Source organism: Callithrix jacchus, chromosome 18, assembly GCF_049354715.1.
Source record: "Callithrix jacchus isolate 240 chromosome 18, calJac240_pri, whole genome shotgun sequence".
Lineage (NCBI taxonomy): Eukaryota > Metazoa > Chordata > Mammalia > Primates > Cebidae > Callithrix > Callithrix jacchus.
In genome coordinates, this window is record NC_133519.1 from 52,893,496 (window position 1) to 52,916,697 (window position 23,202).

The following is a 23,202-nucleotide window of genomic DNA, read 5'->3' on the forward strand; positions in this document are numbered from 1 at the left end:
TCTAATTGGTTTTCATGTTTTCTAACTCTTCAGCATTTCACCTTGTAAAAGTTGATTACATAAATTAGGTAACTCTTGACATATTCCAACTAAAATAAAAACATCCTGATAAATTTAATAAAATTAATCAAAAAGGAAAGAAGGAGGAGAACTGAAAATAAAACAAGCTTACAGCACCCTTCAGCATGAATCATTAGGTCAGCTTACTTTCTGACCCACTTCACTTCCTCATAGTTGTTTGCCTATTGCCCCAAACCCTCATAAACACTGTTACAGGACTATAGCTCCCCTTAAGTGCTCCATAAATTACAACTTAAGCATTGTAAGACGTTAACGTTTCCATTCAAGATATTCCTTAAAGTTCTTCATACTGGTGAAACTACTGACATCAGCTGGTCTGATGTAGCTACTCTTTAGGACCCTAAGAAGTGCTGATTTACCAAAGAAAGCTGTTTCCACATTCTGATGATTTCAATTCCCCTTACACCAACCAGTCAATGATCCCAATATCCCCTTGGGTTCCACAAACTCCTTAAAAACTCTAGCACATAGCTCCTCGGGGAGAGGAATTTGAGGGCTTCCTGTCCACCTTACTTGGCTGTCCTGTGATCACTAAACTCTTTCTTTGCTGCAAACCCTCTTGTCTCAGTGTATTGGTATGTCACTGTGTAGTAGGCATATGAAACTTTTGGTCCTGTAACAACTTCAGAGTTGAGGAGCCAAGGGGAAAAAAGCATTCAGGGCATATTAACACCAGCTCCAAGAATTAAACTGCCACAAACACATCTGCTAAAACAGCCTGTTGTAATCCTAAGACAAATTTTACTAGCAGTGGCATAAACAACTTGCCATGATTCTAAAACTAGTTCTATCTACCACCTTTACTCACCAGAGATAGCCAGCTCCCAAAAGCTTCTTCAGTGCCAGTGACCTTCCTTTCAAAATAATATAGAACATTTCTTCTTAAAGTAAGGCCCCTAATATTCTATTATTCTTCAGACAAACAAAAGACCACTCCAGTATGTGTGTTTGCCCTGAATTGCAATTATGTGATTCCCAAATAAAGTTTTAAATTTGTAATTTTTTGAATTTGACAATTTATTACCCTTCTACCCTTCTAAAACTATGCTATGCAATACAGTAGCCACCAGTCACATGGTTAAATTTAAATAAATTAAAAGCAAATACAAATAAAATTTCAATCCCTCCATCATACTAGTTACATCTTACTAGCTCAATAACACTTATGGCTACTAGCTACAGTATGGGATAGTGCATACATAGACATTTCCAATATTAAAAAAAAATTCTGTTGAACAGTGCTGTTTGATCTGCCAAAAGGTTTAGAGGCTTTTTCATAAATTCTAAAACATACAGGATATATATATCCTTAAAATGTGATTCATAGACAGTAAGAATTTGGGTAATCATACTAACTCAATATACCACCTTTTCTATGCCCCTTCTCAGTCATATTGCCACTAAAGTTTTCCATCTGAAATAACAGGAGCTACAGCAGAACATATTGGTATATATGCAGGTGGGTGTGTAGATTTGTTGGCAGAAGTTTATAAAAGTTCTGTTTTTCTTCCTGTGGTTTTTTTTTTTAAGCAAAAGAAGTGGAAATAATGATTAAGGAGGAGTTTGGAGTTTAGAGGTTGAAGGTTGGCTTTTCCCTGTTTATTCTCTTTCCTTTAGCTACATTTCAGATGCATGGAATTTTATACCAAGAAGACAGAGAGTGAGACTTAAGGCTGGCTTTTGACAAACAAGTCCAACTAATGGAGAGGTTCAAGTTATTGAGGTGAATTGAAGACAGATTATTAATAATGTGCCATGACATTCAAGCAGACTAAGAAGGGAAGACAAGACCCATGGGTATAAATGGCAGTGAAGATTTGGTGGAACAATGAAGTGTAGGTGTCATATGGTCAAACGATAGTTGAAGTTCTTCATTAGAGGGAGTGAAATACAAAGATAGAAGTGGTGGTCAGAGAAGGAGACTGCAGGAATGGAGATGACAGAGGGGTCACATTTATTGGTAATGATATGATCTAGGGTATGATCCTAGAAATGGTTGCCGAGATAGGATGAGCTGAGCAAGAACACTAAAAGAAATTAAAGAAAAATTAGTCTAGGACATCGAAAGAATCCTTTTAATAGGCATACACGTCATCAGATAGTATGACCAAGCAGTGTTGGAGAGAGTGACTTCTTTTGGGGAGAAGGGAGAATTCAAGTCATAAACTGCCAATTTTTTTTTTCTTATTTTTTTATTGCATTTTAGGTTTTGGGGTAAAACTGCCAATTTTTATCAAATAATTTTCTAACTAAAAAGAGAAGAAAAAGTCATAAAATGTAGATAATATATAAACGGAGAAATACATCGATAACAATAACTGCTATTTTCCTCTGCTATCCATTTTCCCCTTTATATGGGTGAAACCACCTATCTAGAGAGAGATGTTTAAAGAGGTGGTTGAAAAGGGCAAGTATACTGATGTTAACAACACCTTGCTGATTTCAGTCAGGAATACACAGAGAGCTGATCTGAGGTAAGAACTGATCACTTTGCAAGTAGAAAGAGAAGGGAATAGAATTCTCTTAAATGGTACACTGTTTGCTTGTGATAAAAAATCTAAAAAGAAGTATAAAAATGGACACTGTATCCTAAGTGGCAGGAGATGAAATTCCCTTTCAGAGCCTTTGTCAGAGGCCTCCAATTTAAACTTCCCATCCAGACCAATAAAGCCAGACCTGTGGCAAAATCAGCTTAAACTGGGGTGCTGCCTTCCCATTCAAACTTGCTTCAGATGATGCCAGGGTATCCACCATTACAATCAGGATGGTGATATAGACAGGGCAACAAAATCCAGTGAGTCACGTTCAACAAAGTTCTGAGAAAAGAACTTTGAGCACAGTTACTGATACATTGAAAGGTCCAGAAGAAATCCACTCGAATTTCAACTTCAAGAGTGGCCACAGAGAATAGTGTCCCATGCATATGAATGGACGAAGCAGGTACTCTCTAAAGAGCAGAATCAAGGTTTAATTAAGGAATTTTCTATATTGCTTTGGAGGTTTCTCAAATCATGTGCCACAGGTCATACTAGGGACCAATGACTACTGTGCATTTCCTTCTTCTGTTTTCCAAAGCACATTATTTTATTACAACTTTCTCACTCTACTACTGTATATCTATATGGGGTAGTGGTCCTGAGAACACCTAGCAAATTTATTAGTGTGTATACTGCTAGATTATTAGGAGCCACATCTAAATCTGACTGCATTTTCCAGATATCCTAAACTTTGCACCGGATGTGGCATTTGATGAAACTTGGAGTATTTGTGACAGGAAATGGATGAGTGTTCCCTCTCTCTCTCTCTCTCTAAATATATATATATATATATATATATATATATATATATATATATAATGTTGTGCATGGTTACATGGGTGCCTGAAGGCTTGAACCATGGCTAAAACTACTGTCTCCCCATTATTCATTTTCTCTTTCTCTTTAGTAATTGACGCTCTTATTTCCTCTCACCACACTTCCATATTTCACCTGGATGCATGGCTGCTCTTGTAGAAGTTACATATCCCAGTTTCCCTTTTAGATAGATACAGCCATATCACTAGTGTTTATCTGATGAGACAATGTGCAGAAATGTGCAAACTCTGGATTACTTTTTGTATACAAAAACACTTTCCCTAAATGCTCTTCCTCTTGGTGAGACCACATATGTGGGAAAAGCCCAGTTTTGATCATGAAAAGAAATATAACTCTTTATCAAATATAAATCTGTCATTTTTTTCCTTCGAGCTTCTAATGCCCCTCCTTTGTTGAAGAAAGTATTTCCTATTAAAAAATTGTACATGGCCAGGCTTGGTTGCTCATGCCTGTAATCCCAGAACTCTGGGAGGTTGAGGTAATCGCATCATTGAAGTTCAGGAGTTTGAGACCAGGCTGGCCAACATGGCAAAATTCGGTCTCTACCAAAAATACAAAAAATTGGCTTGGTGTAGTGGCACATGCCTGTAATCCCAGTTATTCAGGAGGCTGAGGCAGGAGAATCACTTGGACTGGGAGGTAGAGGTTGCAGTGTGCCAAGATCGCACCACTGCACTCCATCCTGGGTAACAGAATGAGACTTGTTACAAAAATAAATAAATAAGTTATATATATATATATATGCATCTTATCTTGTATCTTTTTCTCATCATTTACAGTTTTTGTTTGTTTTGACTTAGGTCTTTCTGCACTGTTGCTTGATAAGACATAAGCACATGAAATCGGTGGTCAAGTGGTATCACCAGTGAGTGTGCCAGGCCACAGGCAAACTTCTTAATCCCTAGACCTAACTGACCTTCTCTCTAAAATGTGAATTATAGTAGTGTTTACCTCATAGAATTATCTGAGGGAAAAAGTAGAAAATGAGTATAAAATGCTAATCAGAATTCTAAACAAGTATTATGGATCATCTTAATCCTGCGTTATTAAAACAAAAAGAGCCAAGCACGGTGGCTCACGCCTATAATCCCAGCACTTTGGGAGGCTGAGGCCGGTAGATCACCAGGTCAAGAGATCAAGACCATCCTGGTCAACATGGTGAAACCCCATCTCTACAAAAAATATTTAAAAAAATAAAAATAAAAAAGATAGATGTCAATAAACTGTCTTGAAACAAATGCCAACAGTATATTTTAAAAATGTAAGTGGCAAAACAATATAAACTAATTCTATTGTTATGCAATTAAAATATAATCTCACTTCTGGAAAAATGTTGAATTCTGCAAGAATGCTCATGCATATGCCTGTATGTGTATCTGGATATGCACAGAAAATAGTGTGTAAGGATAAGCATCTCACTGTCAATAGAAACTACCTCAACAGGTGGGAAAGCGTTTTAGAAGCATATGACTTTTAAAATAGTTGTATTATGTGAGATTCTTGGTTTCTTCTTTGTTATTCTAATTTGTGTCATTTTCAGTTTAAAAGCTTCCAAAATAAAAGTTACAATTGAGATGCAAATTTATTGATAGATATGAATCAAAATAGTCTTCCAGTGCCTTTTACCTTATGAAAAATAAAATTGATAATTACTTTAAAACAAGTCAGAATATTTTCTTGAAAGTCTACATCACCTTATATTCTGATCTCTTGTATGATTTAAAGTACTAGAAACCTCTTCCATGCAGTTGCTAGGTAACAGCTCTTTGGAAAACAGTAAATAGTGGAAAGTGCAGTAAACCAAACTAGTGCAGGGTTTTAATTTACAGAAGTCAAATATCCTTTGGGAAAGAGCTTTTAAACAAAAACATAAACCAGGGTGAATTTTAAAAACTAAATGTTATTCATTTTTATTTTATGAGGAAAAAGTTTATTACATAGACCAACTGATAAAATTGCATTATAAAATCTTTCCCATATCCTTTGCTTATTAGATTCTGTTTACAAGCAAGAGTGAGTTTACTGCTACAAAAATTGTATCTTTTTTATATGAGAATAGATCATATCTAGCAATCAAGTGAGTTTTATTTTGATCCAGTTAATTTCATCAATAAAATAACCACTCCTGTGTGTGTTTGTGTGTGTGTACACCCATGTGCATGTGAACACTTCAGAAACTTTGTCAATTCAAAGACTGTGAGGCATTCAACCACTAAATGGCTTAGAATAAATTTAAGTAAACCTTTAAAAGTCACTTAGTTTCACCAGATCTAAATGTAAGAATGTTTATGAAATGCATAGAATCTAACCCAATTTGGGATTTGCAATTTTCTGTAAAACAAATTTGTTTCAATAAGTAAAAAGCATTTTTTCCTAATTGCTACTTATTTTAGTACTATAATTCTTTTTGATGTTTCAGACTATTAAATGTTCAAAAGGGTGGTCAAATTACCTCCACCCTAGAGCAAAACAGTTTCAATTTATTTAATCTCCTTTTCTTTTATACCACTCAGAAAAACATAGCAGTCTTATATTTTTTGAAAAATTATTTTCCTCAAAACTTCAATTTCTTTAGGTTCTAACCAAGAGTATTCTTTACAGCTTACGATATTATAAAAGATACTTACTGAAGCTTCTTTTTAGTAATAAAATAATATTAAATAATATTTCTGCTTTCATGCTAAGTGATACCTATGTATTATTAAACCCCACAAAAGTTTTATGATATATATTGTGTTAAGTAGTTTTCAGATATCAGAACAGTGAAGTAACTTGGCTAAATTTATTACTATTAAATTCAAACTATCTACAAATAACTCTATAAAAGCTATAAAACTCTAAAATTGATTAACCAGTACTTAAAATAGAAAGCATAATGTAGTAGTGAACTTACTGTAGTAGTCTTTCCCTGTCTAGAAACCACTTAAAGATTACCACTTGCTACCAGAGGGACAAATGGCTTGCGCAGCCATTATATTGAACTAATGACTGAGAAAATACAACCACCAGGCTCCCCAAACATGTATTATATAAAAGGGAAGTTTGAGTTAACGTAGATCAGTTTCATTCCTTTTCAACCACAAAAAACAAAATTATAATAGGAAAAAGCAGGAAGCAATAAGTAAACATAAATTAACATTTGGGAAATAAGTGGCAAAATTTAAAGAAATTTTCATGGATTGGCTTCCCATATCTCTGTGTATTAGAAATAAGATAAATTTGAAATAGTAATTAGAAGATCAAGAGAATAATTTGATTAAAATAAAAAACAACAACAAAAACCCCACAACATTAAGGGCCTCTTTGAGCTGCCTGAACATGAGTTTATGGTAACACAAATCTGACCCACCGGGAGTGCCAGTCAAAGAGTGGGGAAAAAAAGGATCAATGTACATGGAATTTTGTTTGTTTGCATGTGTGTTTATTTTCGATCAAAGCTATGGGGAAAAAACGAAAACAAAAGAAATCAGAACACTGACATGAGGCTGACCAAATGAAGTGGCAGACTACAGAGTTCAGGTTCTTTAAATAGAGAACAATAGAAGAAATGGAACTGAGGCACAGGAAGAATCTAGACTGATGATGCAATGGAGTAATAGTTCTCAAGCTAGTTGTGATGAAGGACCAGTTTTCTTTTATTTTAATTGTAAAGTAAAAAGAAAGAATGGGTTGTATGCAACCCATTGCAAGCACACAGGCAGCTCATGCCATATGTGATTCACCTATAATTTTGATGTAGCCCAAACTGGTCTGTATGCTTTCCAAAGAGACAGTTCACAAATTATGCATTTGGATGTTGTGGCAATCTCGCATCACTATCAAAATTTCCAAAAGCCTGCTCTCAATTGCTGTATTTATCATGTTGTAGCTTTTGAAGCTTGATAAAAGTCTTTGGAATGAAACTGGTCTTTGGACCACACTCTGAATAGCAGTGCATTAGAAGTCTTGATAAGGCTGAAGGAGAGTGGTTGAATAAGCAAAATGGAAAGAAGATTGAATTTGGATATGTTCTGGGGTGAATAGTATAAATAAGACTGGAATCATTGGGAGTGATGACAGGGTCCAAGTATATCTTCTATTATACAACATTCTTATTTTAACTCTCAGGAAATTCTTGTTAAATCAAAAAAATAATCTTTTGAATCAAGCATTCTGTGAAGACTAAAATGTAACTTCAGCAATTGCAGAAATGCAATGTAAAGTACGAATATGTATTCAACATTGCCCTGTGCTTGATTTAAAGAACCATTGGATTTGGGGTCACAAGGCATGAGTCTGAATCCCTTGCATGTAAGTATGTTAAGTCTTTCGCCAGCTATACCTGGTATCAAATTAGATAAAAATGCATAGTTATTTTATCAATCACAAAAAGCTATAATTATTACGTAGTTTGCCATAGTTTATATTATACCTGAAATGTGCTGAGAGTAGACCTTTAATATTCTAACCACACACATTTAAAAGGGAACTATGTCAGGTGATGATTTGCCAACTAACTTGATAGTGTAAATAATTTCATAATATAGATGTACATCAGATCATCACATTGTACACCTTAAATTTATACAATTTTATTTATACCACAATAAGGCTGCAAGAAACTAAAGCTGTTAACTTCAACTGAAGTGACTCAGGAAAGCATACAGTAAGCTATAAAGCTCCAAAACAAGTAAAGTTTTGTTTAATAAAAATAAATAATACATAGAAATATGCATTTATGTGAGGCTACCTATACCCTTCCCTTCCCTTCCCAATGAGAAAAGACGCTACGATTTGCCTGATCCTCCCAGACAAACAACCCACAGCCAAATTATGATTGTCATGTATAATCTGTTACAACTGTTTTTGGCAACCCTTGAATTAGGCATTTAGAACCCACTTTTTGGTCACTGGTTATCTTTTGGAAGTCTCCCATAACAACCTTATCTTCGTTTCCTCTTCCTCCAAAATGCGTATTCTTCTAGAATAAGAGATTCAGAGACATTCAGATTGACAGACAAATAGATAGATGCTACTATCAACTAGATAGTCACCTAATAATCCAAATAAAGTAACACATAAAAAGATTGGAATTTCAGTTTCACGAGGAGGAATATGCACTTTAAAAAGGAATTCTTAATGTAAACTGAGGTTTATTTACTGAGACAATTGAGCCAAATGTTTTGTCTTGTTGGGGTCCTACCTACTCTGAATTGCCCTTCTTCCACATCACCAACTCCAGCCACCCCTGAACAGCCCACACAACTCTTCAATATGATATTCACATCAGCAGATCCCAAAACTGAAATCAGTTTGACATTCCAATCATGTACTATCACACACCATTTCTGACCTGCATAGTATGCTACTGTACTGAATACTGTAAGCAATTGTAACGCAATGGTGAGCATTTCTATAACTAAACATGCTTAAACATTTAAGAGGTACAGTGAAAATATGATATTACAATCTTTGGAGCCACCAATGTATATGCTGTATATTGTTGACTGAGATGTCATTATGCAGCACATGACTAGATATAAAAAGTCAAATTGCTACTAATTTCAGAATATGAAAAATCCCTATAACTCATTAAGAAAAAAAAATCGTGGCTCACGCCTGTAATCCCAGCACTTTGGGAGGCTGAGGCGGGTGGATCACGAGATCAACAGATAAAGACCATCTTGGTCAACATGGTGAAACCCCGTCTCTACTAAAAATACAAAAAGTTAGCTGGGCATGGTGGCGCGTGCCTGTAATCCCAGCTACTCAGGAGGCTGAGGCAGAAGAATTGCCTGAACCCAGGAGGCGGAGGTTGCGGTGAGCCGAGATAGCGCCATTGCACTCCAGCCTGGGTAACAAGACCGAAACTACGTCTCAAAAAAAAGAAAAGAAAAGATTCACCAAACATAAAATAAGGGCACAGGAATAAATTTTATATACAAATGCAAAAATTAAACACAAACAATGTACAACTCTGTGTAATAAATAAAGATTGAAAATTAAAATGAAGAATTAGAGGCAATACCACATATCTCTTAAATGCACACATTCTGGAGACAGAGAATGTAGATTCAAGTCCTGTCTCGACTATTTAGTATGGCACCATTTCTGCATTAAAAAAATATATATATATTTATATATAGTTTTTATATATGTATATATACATATTTATATATTAATATATATTTATTTATGATATACATATTTTTATTTATTAATATATATAAATATATATATTAATATATATTTTAATGCAGAAATGGTGCCATACTAAGTGGTACCATACTAAATCCATATATATATATATGGATCTGTTTCTTTGTCTGTAAAATAGAAATAATAACATAAGCTGTATGTGGTAGCCAGCCTCCAGGATTGCCCCCAATAATTCTTACCTACTGGTATTCACGCCTATTCCGTTCCCTCCTACACAGAATAATGCTGAACTGTATAACCATTAGGATATTGCAGAATAACAAAGTTTGCCACCTATGGGTATGCCATAAAAGGCATTGTGGCTTTGCCTTGCTCTCTCTTGGATCATCTGCCCTGGGAAAAGCCAGCTGCCATATCATGAGGACGTTCGAGCAGCACAGAGGAAAGGTCCACATGGTAAGAAACCAAGATCTCCTACCAACAGCCAGCACTAACTTGGGAGCCATGTAAGTAAACCACTTTGAAAAAAGATATTTTACCAAAGTCAAGCTTTCAAGTAACTGTAGTTATTTGATAATTGCAGCTACTTTAAATAACTGACATTTTCACTGCAATATCATAAATATCCTGATTATTACTCTCCCAAACTCCTGACCCACGGTAATAAATTTACATTGCTATTTATATCACAATGTTTTGGAGTCTTTCTGCAGCAATATATAACTAATATATTAGCTTATGAGATTGTAATGAGAATTCAGTTAACCTATAAGTAGTGCCTTAGAACAGTAGACCTTGCACGGTAAGCACTACAGGTGTTGGCTTCCACTAGTATTATAATAATTATTGTAGTTCTTAAGTATTTTTCACTCTACCAAAGGGAAAAAGTTAATATTTCCCATTTGTTATAGAGCAAGTTATGTATTTTTGGAGAGCAAATTGGTGTTGTGTATTAAAAACCATTAAAGTAAAAATACCATTTAACCTAGAAATTCCACTAATCATATTCACATTGGTAATATTTACAAATAGCTACCACTTTTTCAGTTGCCTTATTTTTCATTATTTATTGGAATCAGAGTTAGCATTCCTCAAGAAGGATTTAGCTATTGGCAGATTTATCAATTTTGTCCTTATGACTGATTATACAGAGTAGCATAATGGCTTAAATAAGAATTTGGCATAAATGAAGGTGACTTTATGAAAATATTAAATAAGCTTGATCATGGGTTATAAAATATATGAACACATACTCATAAATTTATACATATAATTTGCTATCAGTAATAATGATATTTCACTTCACATAAACAGTATTATAGTCTATACAAACATAACATAATTAGGTGAATGACATGTTCGCTGCTTAGATATAACCATTCACAAATTTTATCATGGTATTAATTATGTTTGATTATTTGGATCTCGTTAAAAATGAGAAAATGAAAAAATCTATAAATTAAAATAATAATCAACAAACCCATCTTCTACCTAGTATTATATATTTCTTTATGAAGTGAATTATAAAGTCCTTCCTAATCTTATCTCTGCCTTGTTTTCCATCCCCAGTTCCTACAATCCTCTATCTTGCTGCAGCCATATTAAGTTTTTTAAGTTCCTGTTAATTCACCATACCATTTTCTACCTTGGTTTCTTACTGTATGGCAATATTCAGGAATTACTCATATCTGCATTTATTTAAGTGTAACCCATTCCTGTGTCAGTTTATAACTTATGTGTCCCTTTGCCAAAATTCATCTATCATACCTATATTGCCACCCTACTTTAAGCTTTCCTTGATGTTTGCATTTTTTTCCCTTGTTACCTAAGTACTTACTTGCTCAAACCATCTTTCCCACTAGAATGTAAGCTTCAAGAGGGCATTAGAGCTTCAGTAACATGATACTAAGAATCCTTTCAATTTTGCCATTCTGTGCATGTAATGGTACTGCTTTCCAATCTTTATTTTGCTGATTAGTAATACTGAGAATCTTTTCATATGCTTAGTGTTCATTGGTATGTCCTTGTATGTGTATAAAATGTCCATTCAATTCTTCTACCTATTTTTAATGGTTCATTTGGACTCTTAAAATCGAATTGTAGGAGTTCTTTATATATGTTTGGATTCAAACTTTACTCAGATATATTCATTGTGAATCTTTTTATCCCAGTCTGAGGCTCTCCATTCTTTGAAATTGTCTTGTGAACAATGGAAGGTTTAATTTTGATGAAAGCCAATTTTTCTTTTCTTTTTTCCTCTCTCTCTCTTACAGCTTGTGGTTTTTGTTTGTCCCAGCAAAGAAATATTTGCTACCCAAGATTGTGAGAGCATTCCTCTATGTTTTATTTTAGATATTTTGTAGTCTCACTTTTTACATTTAAATCTATAATTTATTTCAAGTTAATATTCAGTATGTGGTGTGAAATAAGGCTCAAGACATACACATTTTCCAGAAGGATATAAAATTGATCCAGAACTAGCTGTTGAGGATTGTGGCCTCTCCAAAGTAATTAACTTGTCATCTTTCTTGAAAATACAGAAGTTAATCTACTTCTGGACTGTATTCTGTTCCATTGGTCTATTTGTCTGTGATTATGATAATTCCATTCTGTCTTTAATACTTCAATATTACACTGAAGCTTCAAAACAGGTACTAAGGATATTCTGACATGAATCTTCTTTTTCATAGTTGTTATGGCTATTATCACTTCCTTATATTTTTATATCATTTAAAACATGATTAATATTTCAAAGAGCCAGCTATAATTTTAGTTGAAATATATATTGACTCTATAGGTTAATTTGGACCTAATTAACGTGTTAAAAATATTGAATCTCTAACCCTTTGAAATGCTACATTCTCATCTTAAGTCTTTACAAAATTTCTCTCAACAATGTTTAGTTTCGTTATATGAGATTTGCACATATTTTATTAAGTTTTCCCATATCGAATTCATACTTCTGATAAATTTTGAAGGTTAATTTTAAATTTCTAAATTATCTTTACAAGTATAGAAAAATAAAATTGACTTCTGTATAAGGAAGATCATTTTGATGTTCTTAACTTATTAATTAGTTCTACTATCTTTTAAAATAGATTCATTATCATTTTTAAAGAATGTTCACTTAGTTTAAGAATAAAGATAGTTTTACTATTTCCTTTCTAACATGCACACTAACATTTATGTAATTTGCCTTATTGCACAGATTAGGATCTTCGGTACAGTATGAATAGAAGTAGAGCAGGCATCTTTGACTTTTCAATATTAGAGTTAAGTACTCAGCTTATTATTATCAAGTATAATAAAAATATGATGTTGGTTTTCTTCTATTTCCAGTATGCACAAATTTTTGTTAAAACATTACTAATTTTTAAAATGCTGTTATTGCATCTGTTGATGTGATCACTAAGCTTATTTTCCCCTTTAATGTATTAATATGGGGAACTGTTCCGATTTTAAATGATATGTGACTATCATAGCCTTGGGATAAACCCTACTCGGTAACAGTATATTCATTCTGTATATTACTGAATTGGATTTGCTATTGATTTGTTGGAAGATTTTTGCATCTGTGTTCACAAAAAGTATCAGATTGCAATTTTCATTTCTCATGATGTCTTTGACTTTGGCCTAATCAAATAATGCTGGCCTTACAAAATCAGTATAATTTTTTTTCTTCTCTCCTTTATTTTCTGGATATGAGCTTTGTAGAGAAGAGGTTTTATTTCTGCCTTGATCATAATCGAAATTTCCCATTTATTGATGTATCTAGTCATTTGAATTTGACACTGGCCAATGTGAATGTTACTTTATACAATGTTTATGTTTGGATTTTCTTTCTTTTAAAATGGGGTGCTTCATTTTGGTAGAATTAGTTTGATACCTTGAAGGCCTGCTGGATTTTTAAGCTTTGCAAAGGTAGTGTTAGTTTGCAGAATTCTAAGAATCAAGCCTCAAATGAGATTATAGATTAAGTGGATATCTTCATTGCAGACTGATGAGACCTTGACTAGGGGGGTTACACAACCCATTCCTGGAATCTTGACCCATGGAAACACAGATAATAAGTTTGTGTCATTGTAAATTGAAAAGTTAGTGGTAGGCTTTTATTACTGAAAACTACTGCTGATCTATTTAGAGTATCCTTCACTCTGGGCTAGGTCAACCTTACTAGCAAACTATGTCTCTCTTAAGATTTCAAATGCCCTGTTGATTGCCAAGGTCCTTCTACTATGTCTGCTCAGAGTGTGAATATCTCCTTACCCTGTTTGAGCACTGGGAATTTTTCTGCTTATGATTCTTTGGTTGCTTTTAGCCTGGCTTTTAGAATTTCATTTTATACATGTGTGACCTAATACACAGAAAAAAAAAACTATAAGGAGCTGTATTTAGATTTCTGCTGCTCTTTTTCTGTGTTACTCTCTCCTCTAGAATTCTTTTTTTAAAAAATTTACCACAACATGATGGAACATTAAACTTGGTACTTGTAAACAATTTCACTGATTTTGTCATATTTTATTTTACAAAGTTGTATTATTCCTTTTTTAAGTGGATCTTTTAAATTGTTTATTTTGTATAGTACAGTATTTAGATGTTAAGTGTCAAGCACTGTGCAATCACTGGACACATAAAACACTTAAACTCATATTCTTGTGTTAAGTAGATATTTAAATGACTATAAATCAATTAGTTCAGAACTATAAAAGAATTCATATTAAATGTGAAGATATATGAAAAAGTGAGAGTAGCAAAGATAAAATAAAATGGTTTTCTGAATCTCCTTTGGTTCCTGTAGTCAACTAATTTTTAAGTCTACAGAAAATATATAAAATGTTTTATGTATCTGTCTCACTCCCCATTTTATCTTATGTTAGCTCCCTCAGTATCTCTCACCTGGACAACTATAATAGCTTCCTAAATAATCACTCCTATGGGGTTCTTTTTGTCCTCACTGCATTCAACATTTCCCTAGAGTTATTTTATCATCTAGTAAAAATTTTATGCCTTTACCTAATACTTTTATTGTTCTCACAAAACTTCTCCAACAAAATCTTAGTAAAATTTAGTTCACAATCACAACATACGAATGCATACACATTTATTTGTGTGTGTGTGTATGTACACAATACGAAGTTCCAAGGCAAGGTGATTTGAGGCAACAATAGTTTTAAAATCCCATTATAAAACTGTCATCTCTACTGGCTGGCCATTCTATTGTTAAGATCTCATTCATTCTTTTGCTTTTAAAAAATATATTTTTCAGAGACTCTTTTCAAAGCAAATACAATTACTTCTGGGATGGGGAAGCTAAATCATGAAAACCTTTACTATCTATTGTAGGTATATGAGATTGACTAAATTCATTAAGCAATATCCAGTGAGACTAGAGCATTAACTGGAATCATTGGTTGGATATACATGGAGGGTAAGAAGGACAGGAAAAGAGGACTGTAAGACTCCAACTAAAGCCCTATGCAGTAAGGATAAGCTCATTGGAGTGGTATTCTTGGGAAGCACATAAAAGTGTTTGGCTTTTTTAAAGGGTAAGAGGTAAAGGCAATAAGAAAATTTGTCACTGAATTGACAACTATTACATCTTGTTCATCATTATATCACTAGTGCCTAGAACAACAAATTGATCATAGTACAACTCTAGAAAAAAATGAAAAAGTATTCAAGAGTGAAAGAGCATACCTGGTCTTTTTCAACATTTATATCAAGGAACTACTTGGCAAACTAAGTATCATAGGTCTAGGACATGATAGAATATGTCTGGTGCTTTCTAAAAAAAAAAAGAAGTATTATTTTACTCCAGTACTCAGGACCAAGAAATTTGGTGTTTCGGAATATACAACTATAAAAAACATTAATGAAGAGAAACAAAAAGATTCTTTTAGTTAATTAAGTCATAAGTGGCTCACAAGAAAATGACTTGACATACCTAATGTCCAGTGCCAATTTAATCAAATGTCAAGGAGAATAAACAGGAAACATGGCCTGGAAACCTTTTGCAACATTTAAATTTTTAAATTTTCAATTAAAAATGATCAACACCAATGTTAATTTCTTGTGTTGATTAAATGGATGATGTTATATAGACCACATTAATATTAGGGGAAGGTGTGGTATGTAGAGGGCATATGGAACTCTTTGTACTAGCTATACTGCTTCTCTGTAAATCTAAAACTTTAAATTTTTAAAAAGAAAAAAATGTTACTGTAGTAAAAATAAAGTGTTGATTTCATACTGAATTTGAAAATACAGATTTAAGGAAACTCTGAGGGACAACTGATAACATTTGAATATAAACTGGATCCACAAAATTATTACTGAACATTTTAGGGGTAAAAATTTTAGCATTGCTATGCAGCAGAATTTCCTTATTCTTAAGAGAGCTATGCTGAAATAAAAATGTTTGTGTATTTGTGTATGCATAAAAGGGATTAGTCAAATGTGGCAAAATGTTAACAGCATTTGAATGTAGATGGAGAGAATACGGTTTTGTTTTTTTTTTATTGTATGACTGTTTTAAACAGTGTAAGTTTGATTTTTTGAAAGTAAAAAATAGTAAGGAATGACATTAAAAAATTAAAGATTCTCCAAACAGTGCTGGGTTTGAACATGGCCCTATGTCTGGTATTTTCTGATGTTCTCCATAATTATTAAAAAAAAAAAAATCAAAGAGAAAAGATTTCCATCCATAAAATTGAGAAATTTTCAAAGGTCTGATGTTTTATATTTTGAAAATATAACAACTCTAAGCATTATGTTCTTAAGTAGGTTGTAAAAATGAAGTTTAAAATGATGTCTATGTGGGTGTTACATGGGAAATGAAGAAATCATTCAGCATGAAAAACTCACACTTTACCATTTGGTGAAAGTCAAGCCTGCACATCCATATGTTATTTAGAAACAGCTAAGATGATTTCCAATATTTATATTGCTTGGAAATATTTTCCCACTCTTTTTTCTTGGGTAGGAAAAAGTGATGCATTGGAATATCTAGTGATTTAGTACAAAATAGGTGATGGCTAAGCTGAGCAAATCCTTCATTTCCTGGTCAAATAATTTCTCCAAGATATATGCATGCATGTGTGTGTACGTTAAATATTATTACTTTTATAATGGGAATCACACTCTACTAGAAGAAAGATATATGTTTAAACAATATTGTCATAATATTGCTAAAAATACATATACATTTGCTTGGACTTTTAACTTCCTATTGTAATTAGAAATTTTTTTTTATTTAATTGTTAGAAAAACTAATTCCTACTGTTCTAGTATAATGACACATTCTTCTGGGCAGGTTTGAATTGTGAAGTACAAAGTATTTCATTCAGTCAACACTTTACTGTTGAGATATGATTCTACTTTTCATGAACAAACTACAATCAAATTTTGTTGCATATGAAATACCATAACCAAAGCATGGAAACCATCTCAAGGGTAGACTTTGGACTAAAAAACAAGCATGGGAAATAGACATTTTCATTCACTCATTTGTTTTTACATTCTTTACTTCTACTTGTGGGTAAAAATTTGCCAATTCGATTTTTATTTCTTCTCATATCTGTTCAAATGAAGTGGAAAATTTTCATAGGACTAAACAGTTTTAAGAAAATTTAATAAAGAAGCTAAGAGAATTGAATATTCACAAATGATATAACAGTTTATTGAGAGGATAGAGATATTGTGTTTATCTAAATTTAGCTATTAATTTACTCCTAAAACATTAATTCACCTCCCACTGATTTTCTGAGTAACTTCATATGACTAGGAGACAAACATCAAATTTTATTTAGCTGAAATTGATTAATTGCAGAGCACCATTTATGTTTAAGGTTCATTCAAGGTTTTCCAATGAAGAAGTTCTCCTCCTAGTAAAGTACATATTGTTTTATTTTTTGGGGGTGTGTGTGCAGCATGTATATGTGTGCGTGTGTGTGTGTGCATGTGCGTGTGTGCGTGTGCATTAATGATTTGGGAAATGCAAAGTAGAGAAGAAAATATGAAGTTGATTTTAGTCTGACTAAATATTGAGCTACAAAAACATGTCTGATAACTGAATGCCATAACCTTGTGCCTTTTAGTCATGGTTTTGCAACTAACAAGGGGAATTTATAAAGGGCTCCACAACACGGAGGCATAAGGTTTTCCCAGGTGATTGTAGATCAGATAGTCAACCCTGGAGAAGACCTTACTAGACTCACTTGTCCCACAGAGCTTGACAGAGAATACAAGATGCTACAAAAACACATTTTTGTATTAGTCATGTTTATGGCACGCTGCCATTGCCTCTGTCATATGTTTCAGTACCAATTACCACTTCCAGCAAAAATATTATATTGGTACCAAAAAAAAAGTCTCTCACTGGTAAAAAATAATTTAACATTACTAAAGCTACATTGCCATCTGACTCTTGAACCATAAAACGTGACAAAAACTATTCACAAGAAATAATCTTTAAAGAATAATGATATTGTAAAAAGATACTGGCATATATATACTGGTAAAAGAAAATAAGTTTCAGCTGACAATGGAGGTATAAAAGTGGAGCTGCTTCCCGTGATACACAAACAGCTATCACTGTTGCGAATGTGCTGAGGGACATGAAGTACAGCAGTGAGCTTATAGATACAACTTGTGAATATCCAGAAAAAGATGAAAAGGGACTTTTTAAAAACAGCCCAGGTTTGTGATGTGGCAGTAGATTAGGCAGTATAATCAATAGGAGAAGATGTGGGATTGGATGCAGAGAAGGAAAGAATGACTCACAGGTTTTTGATTGAGTTCTAAACAGATGGCACTGGGAATAATGGGTGAGAAACAGGTTTCAGGTCAGAGAACAATCAATAACTATTTTTAAACATCTTAATTTTAAGAGGGCTGCTAGAAATCTAATAAAAGATACTGACCATGCAGTTGAAGATTCAAAACTGAAGCTCATAGTGGATACTGAAGAAGAGTTTTAATTTTGCAAATTATATAAATGGATGAGATCCTCTAAGGAAAAGGTGAATAGAAAGAAAAATATATCTTTTTAATTTTCCTTGTAGAGAATCTGATGATATGTGGAGAATAGCAGTTTTATTTCTTGTTCTCTGATGCTTATATCTTTTACTTTTTTCCAGCTTCACTGACATTCTTATGGTTACCCGAAAAATACAGAATAAAAGTGATTTTAGTAGACACCTACTTAAATGACAGATTTTCAGTATGTGGTCATTAAATATAATTTTTTATTGGTTATTTTGAAGACAACTTGTCATGGGCTTTGGTCCTAGCTTTTCAATAGATCTTTTTTGTAAATGGTTAATGAATATTGATTTCTTTCTCAAATACTTTATTATATTCATTAAAATTATGATATGGTTATTTCTTTTAATATGATCTATTTATGGAATAATTCAACTTGGTGATTATATATTCTTTTATAAATATATTACTCCTTTTGTTTTGCTAAAATATTTTATATAATTTTCCAACTCTGTTAACCAATTAAGTTAGTCTCTAAATGTCATCTCCAAAACTATCCTTAATGAGTTTTGTATCAAGGCTATGATATTCCCATAAAATGAGTTGGAAAGATATCTTATGTTTTCTATTTTCTGAGAAAATGTATGTAAGCTCAGAATTATGTGCTTTGAAATCTCTCTTATAAACTCTTTGTAAAGCATTATGGGCAAGCCCAGTTAGTTTTCCGCTAAACAATATAAATTTGTTATGAAGATTACAAATAGGTACTCAATATATAAATTATATCAATTGCTTAAATAGCTATCACTTATGGATGGCTTAAAAATTTTAAAAACCCTTCCAAGTATCCTTTTAAGTATTACAATGACATGAGAGGATTGTTTCTCATATCATCCCCATTTTATAACTTGAAAAACTTGAGCTTAAAGACTTGAAGAAGCCTGAGGTCATGCAGTTAGGACACAGGACAGCAACTACACAACACCATGAAACGTCTCATTCCAGAATGTGCCATGTCCATCATGTTATTTTGACAAATTTATTATAAAAAGGACAATTTGCTGAAAGTTATCTTTGCTTACTTTTTAAACATAAATTATAATCATTATTATATTTCCACAATTTAGGGTAAATTGAAGGAGCTATTTAAATAAATGGAAATAGAAATGTCTTATTTCATATCTTATGAATATGGGAATCTGCTTATTTAATGCCTATGAGAGTAAAAGGACAAGAATACAATAAATATCATCAAGTAAATATGATTTAACATTAAAGTAATTATTATTTTATCACCAATAATATTAGTTATCTACTACCACAGGACTAATAACCTTTAAACTTATGTGACTTAATCACCATTTTATTTCTCAAAATTATGTGAGTCAGCAATATTCTTTTGGTTGGCTGGTAAATAAGTTGGGAGCTGAACAGGTGAGGTGCTGCATGTATGAGCCTCACTTTCCATGTGATTTTTCATCCTTAGAGAGGCTAAAATGGGTTTCTTTACATGTATTCTCTGGGAAACGTTCCAAAACAGCAAGAGCAGAACCAGTATGGCCTTTTAATTCTTAGCTTCTGATGTTACACGGCATAATTAGCTTCTGATGTTACACAGCGTAACTTTTGTTATATTACATTGGTCAAAGTAAATCACAAGGCAAATCCGACATTTAAAGATGGAAAAATAGATTTCACCTCTTCATGGTAAAAAGCTCCTAAATCACATGGCAACTGGGCATAGATAGACACATAGATCATGGTTTCTTCAGGGCCATTATTTTAACAATCTTTTACACAAACTAAGTGACAGCTTGACACCCTGCCTTTTGAAAGGTAAAGTCCATAATTTTTTAACCTCATACTGAGATATAAAATATATGATGTTGGTTTGACAGCCTCATACATCACTCCAAACCCTTTTTGCTGCTTTTTAATGAAAGTAGGATGCCTTCATCTTTACAGAATATAAAAAGAGATCCTCTGAAATGTTGTAATCTGAGTCATAAAAGAATGTAGGCACTAATGAAAAATATTTCATCAGATGTCGAAATGAGAAATATTGAGACAAATTGATGGGATAGAATTTGTAAATAATCCATTCATTTTGATGGTATTATTAAAATAATGACAAAGAGAAGAAAATAAATTAATGCAAACAGTCTGTATTTTTTTAGCAGTAGACTTTTTCAGCAACTTTGATCTCTCTGTGGGAACATACCAATGGCATGCTAAAGAAGGGAGAAAGCACTCAAGTCTGCTCTGAATTTTAGTTAAGATATACTCAAAATCATGAATTGTCTTTTGAAAATACATACTGTTTTAAGGTCCTGATATAATATCCATTTATAGAACACTTAATATGTTTCAGGCAGTATTTATTAAATCCATACTATTAACCCTAATAAAACAGAGACATCATCTGTATGGACTTTTAATAGGCAGGAAATAAGGCTCAAGATATTAATCTGCCTACCTGTCTTAAGACAGGAAATAAGGCAAAAAATATTAATCTGCCTACCTGTCTTAAGTGGTGGCACTCAAATTTAAAGTCATCTTTTCTGATATTTCGCTTAGTGCTAATGTCATTACTGCCATTCAAAAATTTTGTCATAGCAAGTCATCACCATGTATATTGAAAATTTTTCAAAAATATTCCTTTCCTTAAATAACAAAAAGATAAGGCAGCCTTGTTACAAAGGTCTGTTTAATAAATTTGATAAATGCTAATGATATATGTAACAGGTTGTAGACGGAGTACTTTACACATATTTTTCCATTTAATTTCACAAAGCCTTCTACAAATGAGATGGTTATTTTTAATTTTCAATTTAAGAAATAGCCTTAGAGAGGCCCTAGAACCTATCACACTATATAAATCAGAATCTCTATGATCAGTACTATAGACATTCTTCCAAAAACATACTAATATGCAACCACAGTTGGAAGCCATTACTTTAAATTGTTTACTATATATAGTTAGGAAAAAAAATTGATGACATAAATTTGGGGACGGCTAGAGCAAACTGAATAACAACCATTTCATAATTTTCTTATCATTATATCAAAATTTCCTAGTATTTACAGTTTTTCATTTCAAAATCATATACTAATAGGTAAGAATTTAAAGATATGTTAACACATTTTCAGAAGGAAATACATTTTGCTGACACATCGCTAAAATGACTTACATTTTAACGACTGTTGGTGCTTTAGTTAGAATATAATGTAAAACATGGGGTCATTATGATAAACTGATGCTTAAATCAAAATTAGTTTTTTCATTTGCAGAAGCATTTAAGAAAAAAATCAAGCACAATTTTCCTGTTCAATATTCTAACAATTCAAAGTAAAATATCACGTGATCAATCATTTTAAAAGCAGTAACTTCAAAAATTTCACATGCATCTTTTTCTTGAATTCTTTTCAAAGTCTACTCCAAAAATTAACTGTATTTAAATATATCTGAGTAAATTTCAATGTGTTAGTCTATTGCATGGTAAGCCTACATGTGTATTAAACAATAATCTATAGCCAAGTATTACCCATCTATGTGTAAACCTATGTATAAATGAGTAGATATCGCACTTGAAATTTGTGTCTATATTATGCATAAATATCCTACTACTAATTTATTTAGGCTTATTAAGGTATCCAGTAAGTTAACCTACTAAAATCACCATGTTATATAAAAAATTAAGACCCAATTAAAAATATTATCCTGTCACATATTAAAGTAGATAAATCTTCTCAAATCAAGTAAATGATTTTTAATGATCATTTTCAGTTCTTTAGAACCTTGAATATTTTAAGTTGCCACTTACTTCAGAGACATAATTCTTAAGCCACTATAGGAGTTTGAGGAAATTCAATGGATCTCATTCAAGATAAAAACTTACCAGCAAATTTGATGTGAAATTTATTTTCAGGCTTTAATATCTGGACATACAAAGGACAATTTGGAGCAAAATCTTTCACAGCCCATGCTCTCAAAATTGTTTGGTGATCCTGAAATGATCAAAATAAAAATATCTTGTCATAGGTTATCATTTTTATAACATATAAAGTAAAAATAAGCAATCAGTTTGCTTGGTCACATCCATAGTTAACACTTAAACATAAAAGTTACTGTGAGGACTTATTAAGGGCACTTGTTATTCTTTTTTTTAATTGTACTTTAAGTTCTGAGGTACATGTGCAGAACATGCAGGTTTGTTACATAGGTATACAGGTACCATGGTGGTTGGCTGCACCCATCACCGCATCATCTTCATTAGGTACTTCTCCTAATGCTATCCTTTCCCTAGTCTCCCACCCCTTGACAATCCCCAGTGTGTGATGTTCCCCTCCCTGTGTCCATGTGTTCTCATTGTTCAACACCCACTTATGAGTGAGAACATGCGGTGTTTGGTTTTCTGTTCTTGTGTTAGTTTGCTGTGAATGTTGGTTTCCACCTTCATCCCTTTCCTTGCAAAGGACATGAACTCACGCATTTTATGGCTGCATAGTGTTCCATGGTGTATATGTGGGGCACTTACTATTTCTATAAAAGAAGGTAATAACAGCTAATTCAATCATAGCTAATTACCAGCACTTAGAATATTAGCAAAGGTTAAGAGAAAAATAG

The 23,202-nt window shown here is 32.8% G+C and overlaps 1 protein-coding gene across 20 annotated transcripts in view; it reads right to left on the bottom strand.

Moving 5' to 3' along the window:
• Positions 1 to 23,202, bottom strand: part of KCNT2 (potassium sodium-activated channel subfamily T member 2) — a 430,036-nt gene that overhangs the window by 142,214 nt on the left and 264,620 nt on the right. For all 20 annotated transcript variants that reach the window (XM_078355173.1, XM_078355170.1, XM_078355168.1 and 17 more), the window contains exon 13: positions 22,475 to 22,583. In XM_078355173.1, coding sequence (XP_078211299.1) covers positions 22,475 to 22,583 — 109 coding nt within the window. The remainder of the gene's footprint in view (positions 1 to 22,474; positions 22,584 to 23,202) is intronic.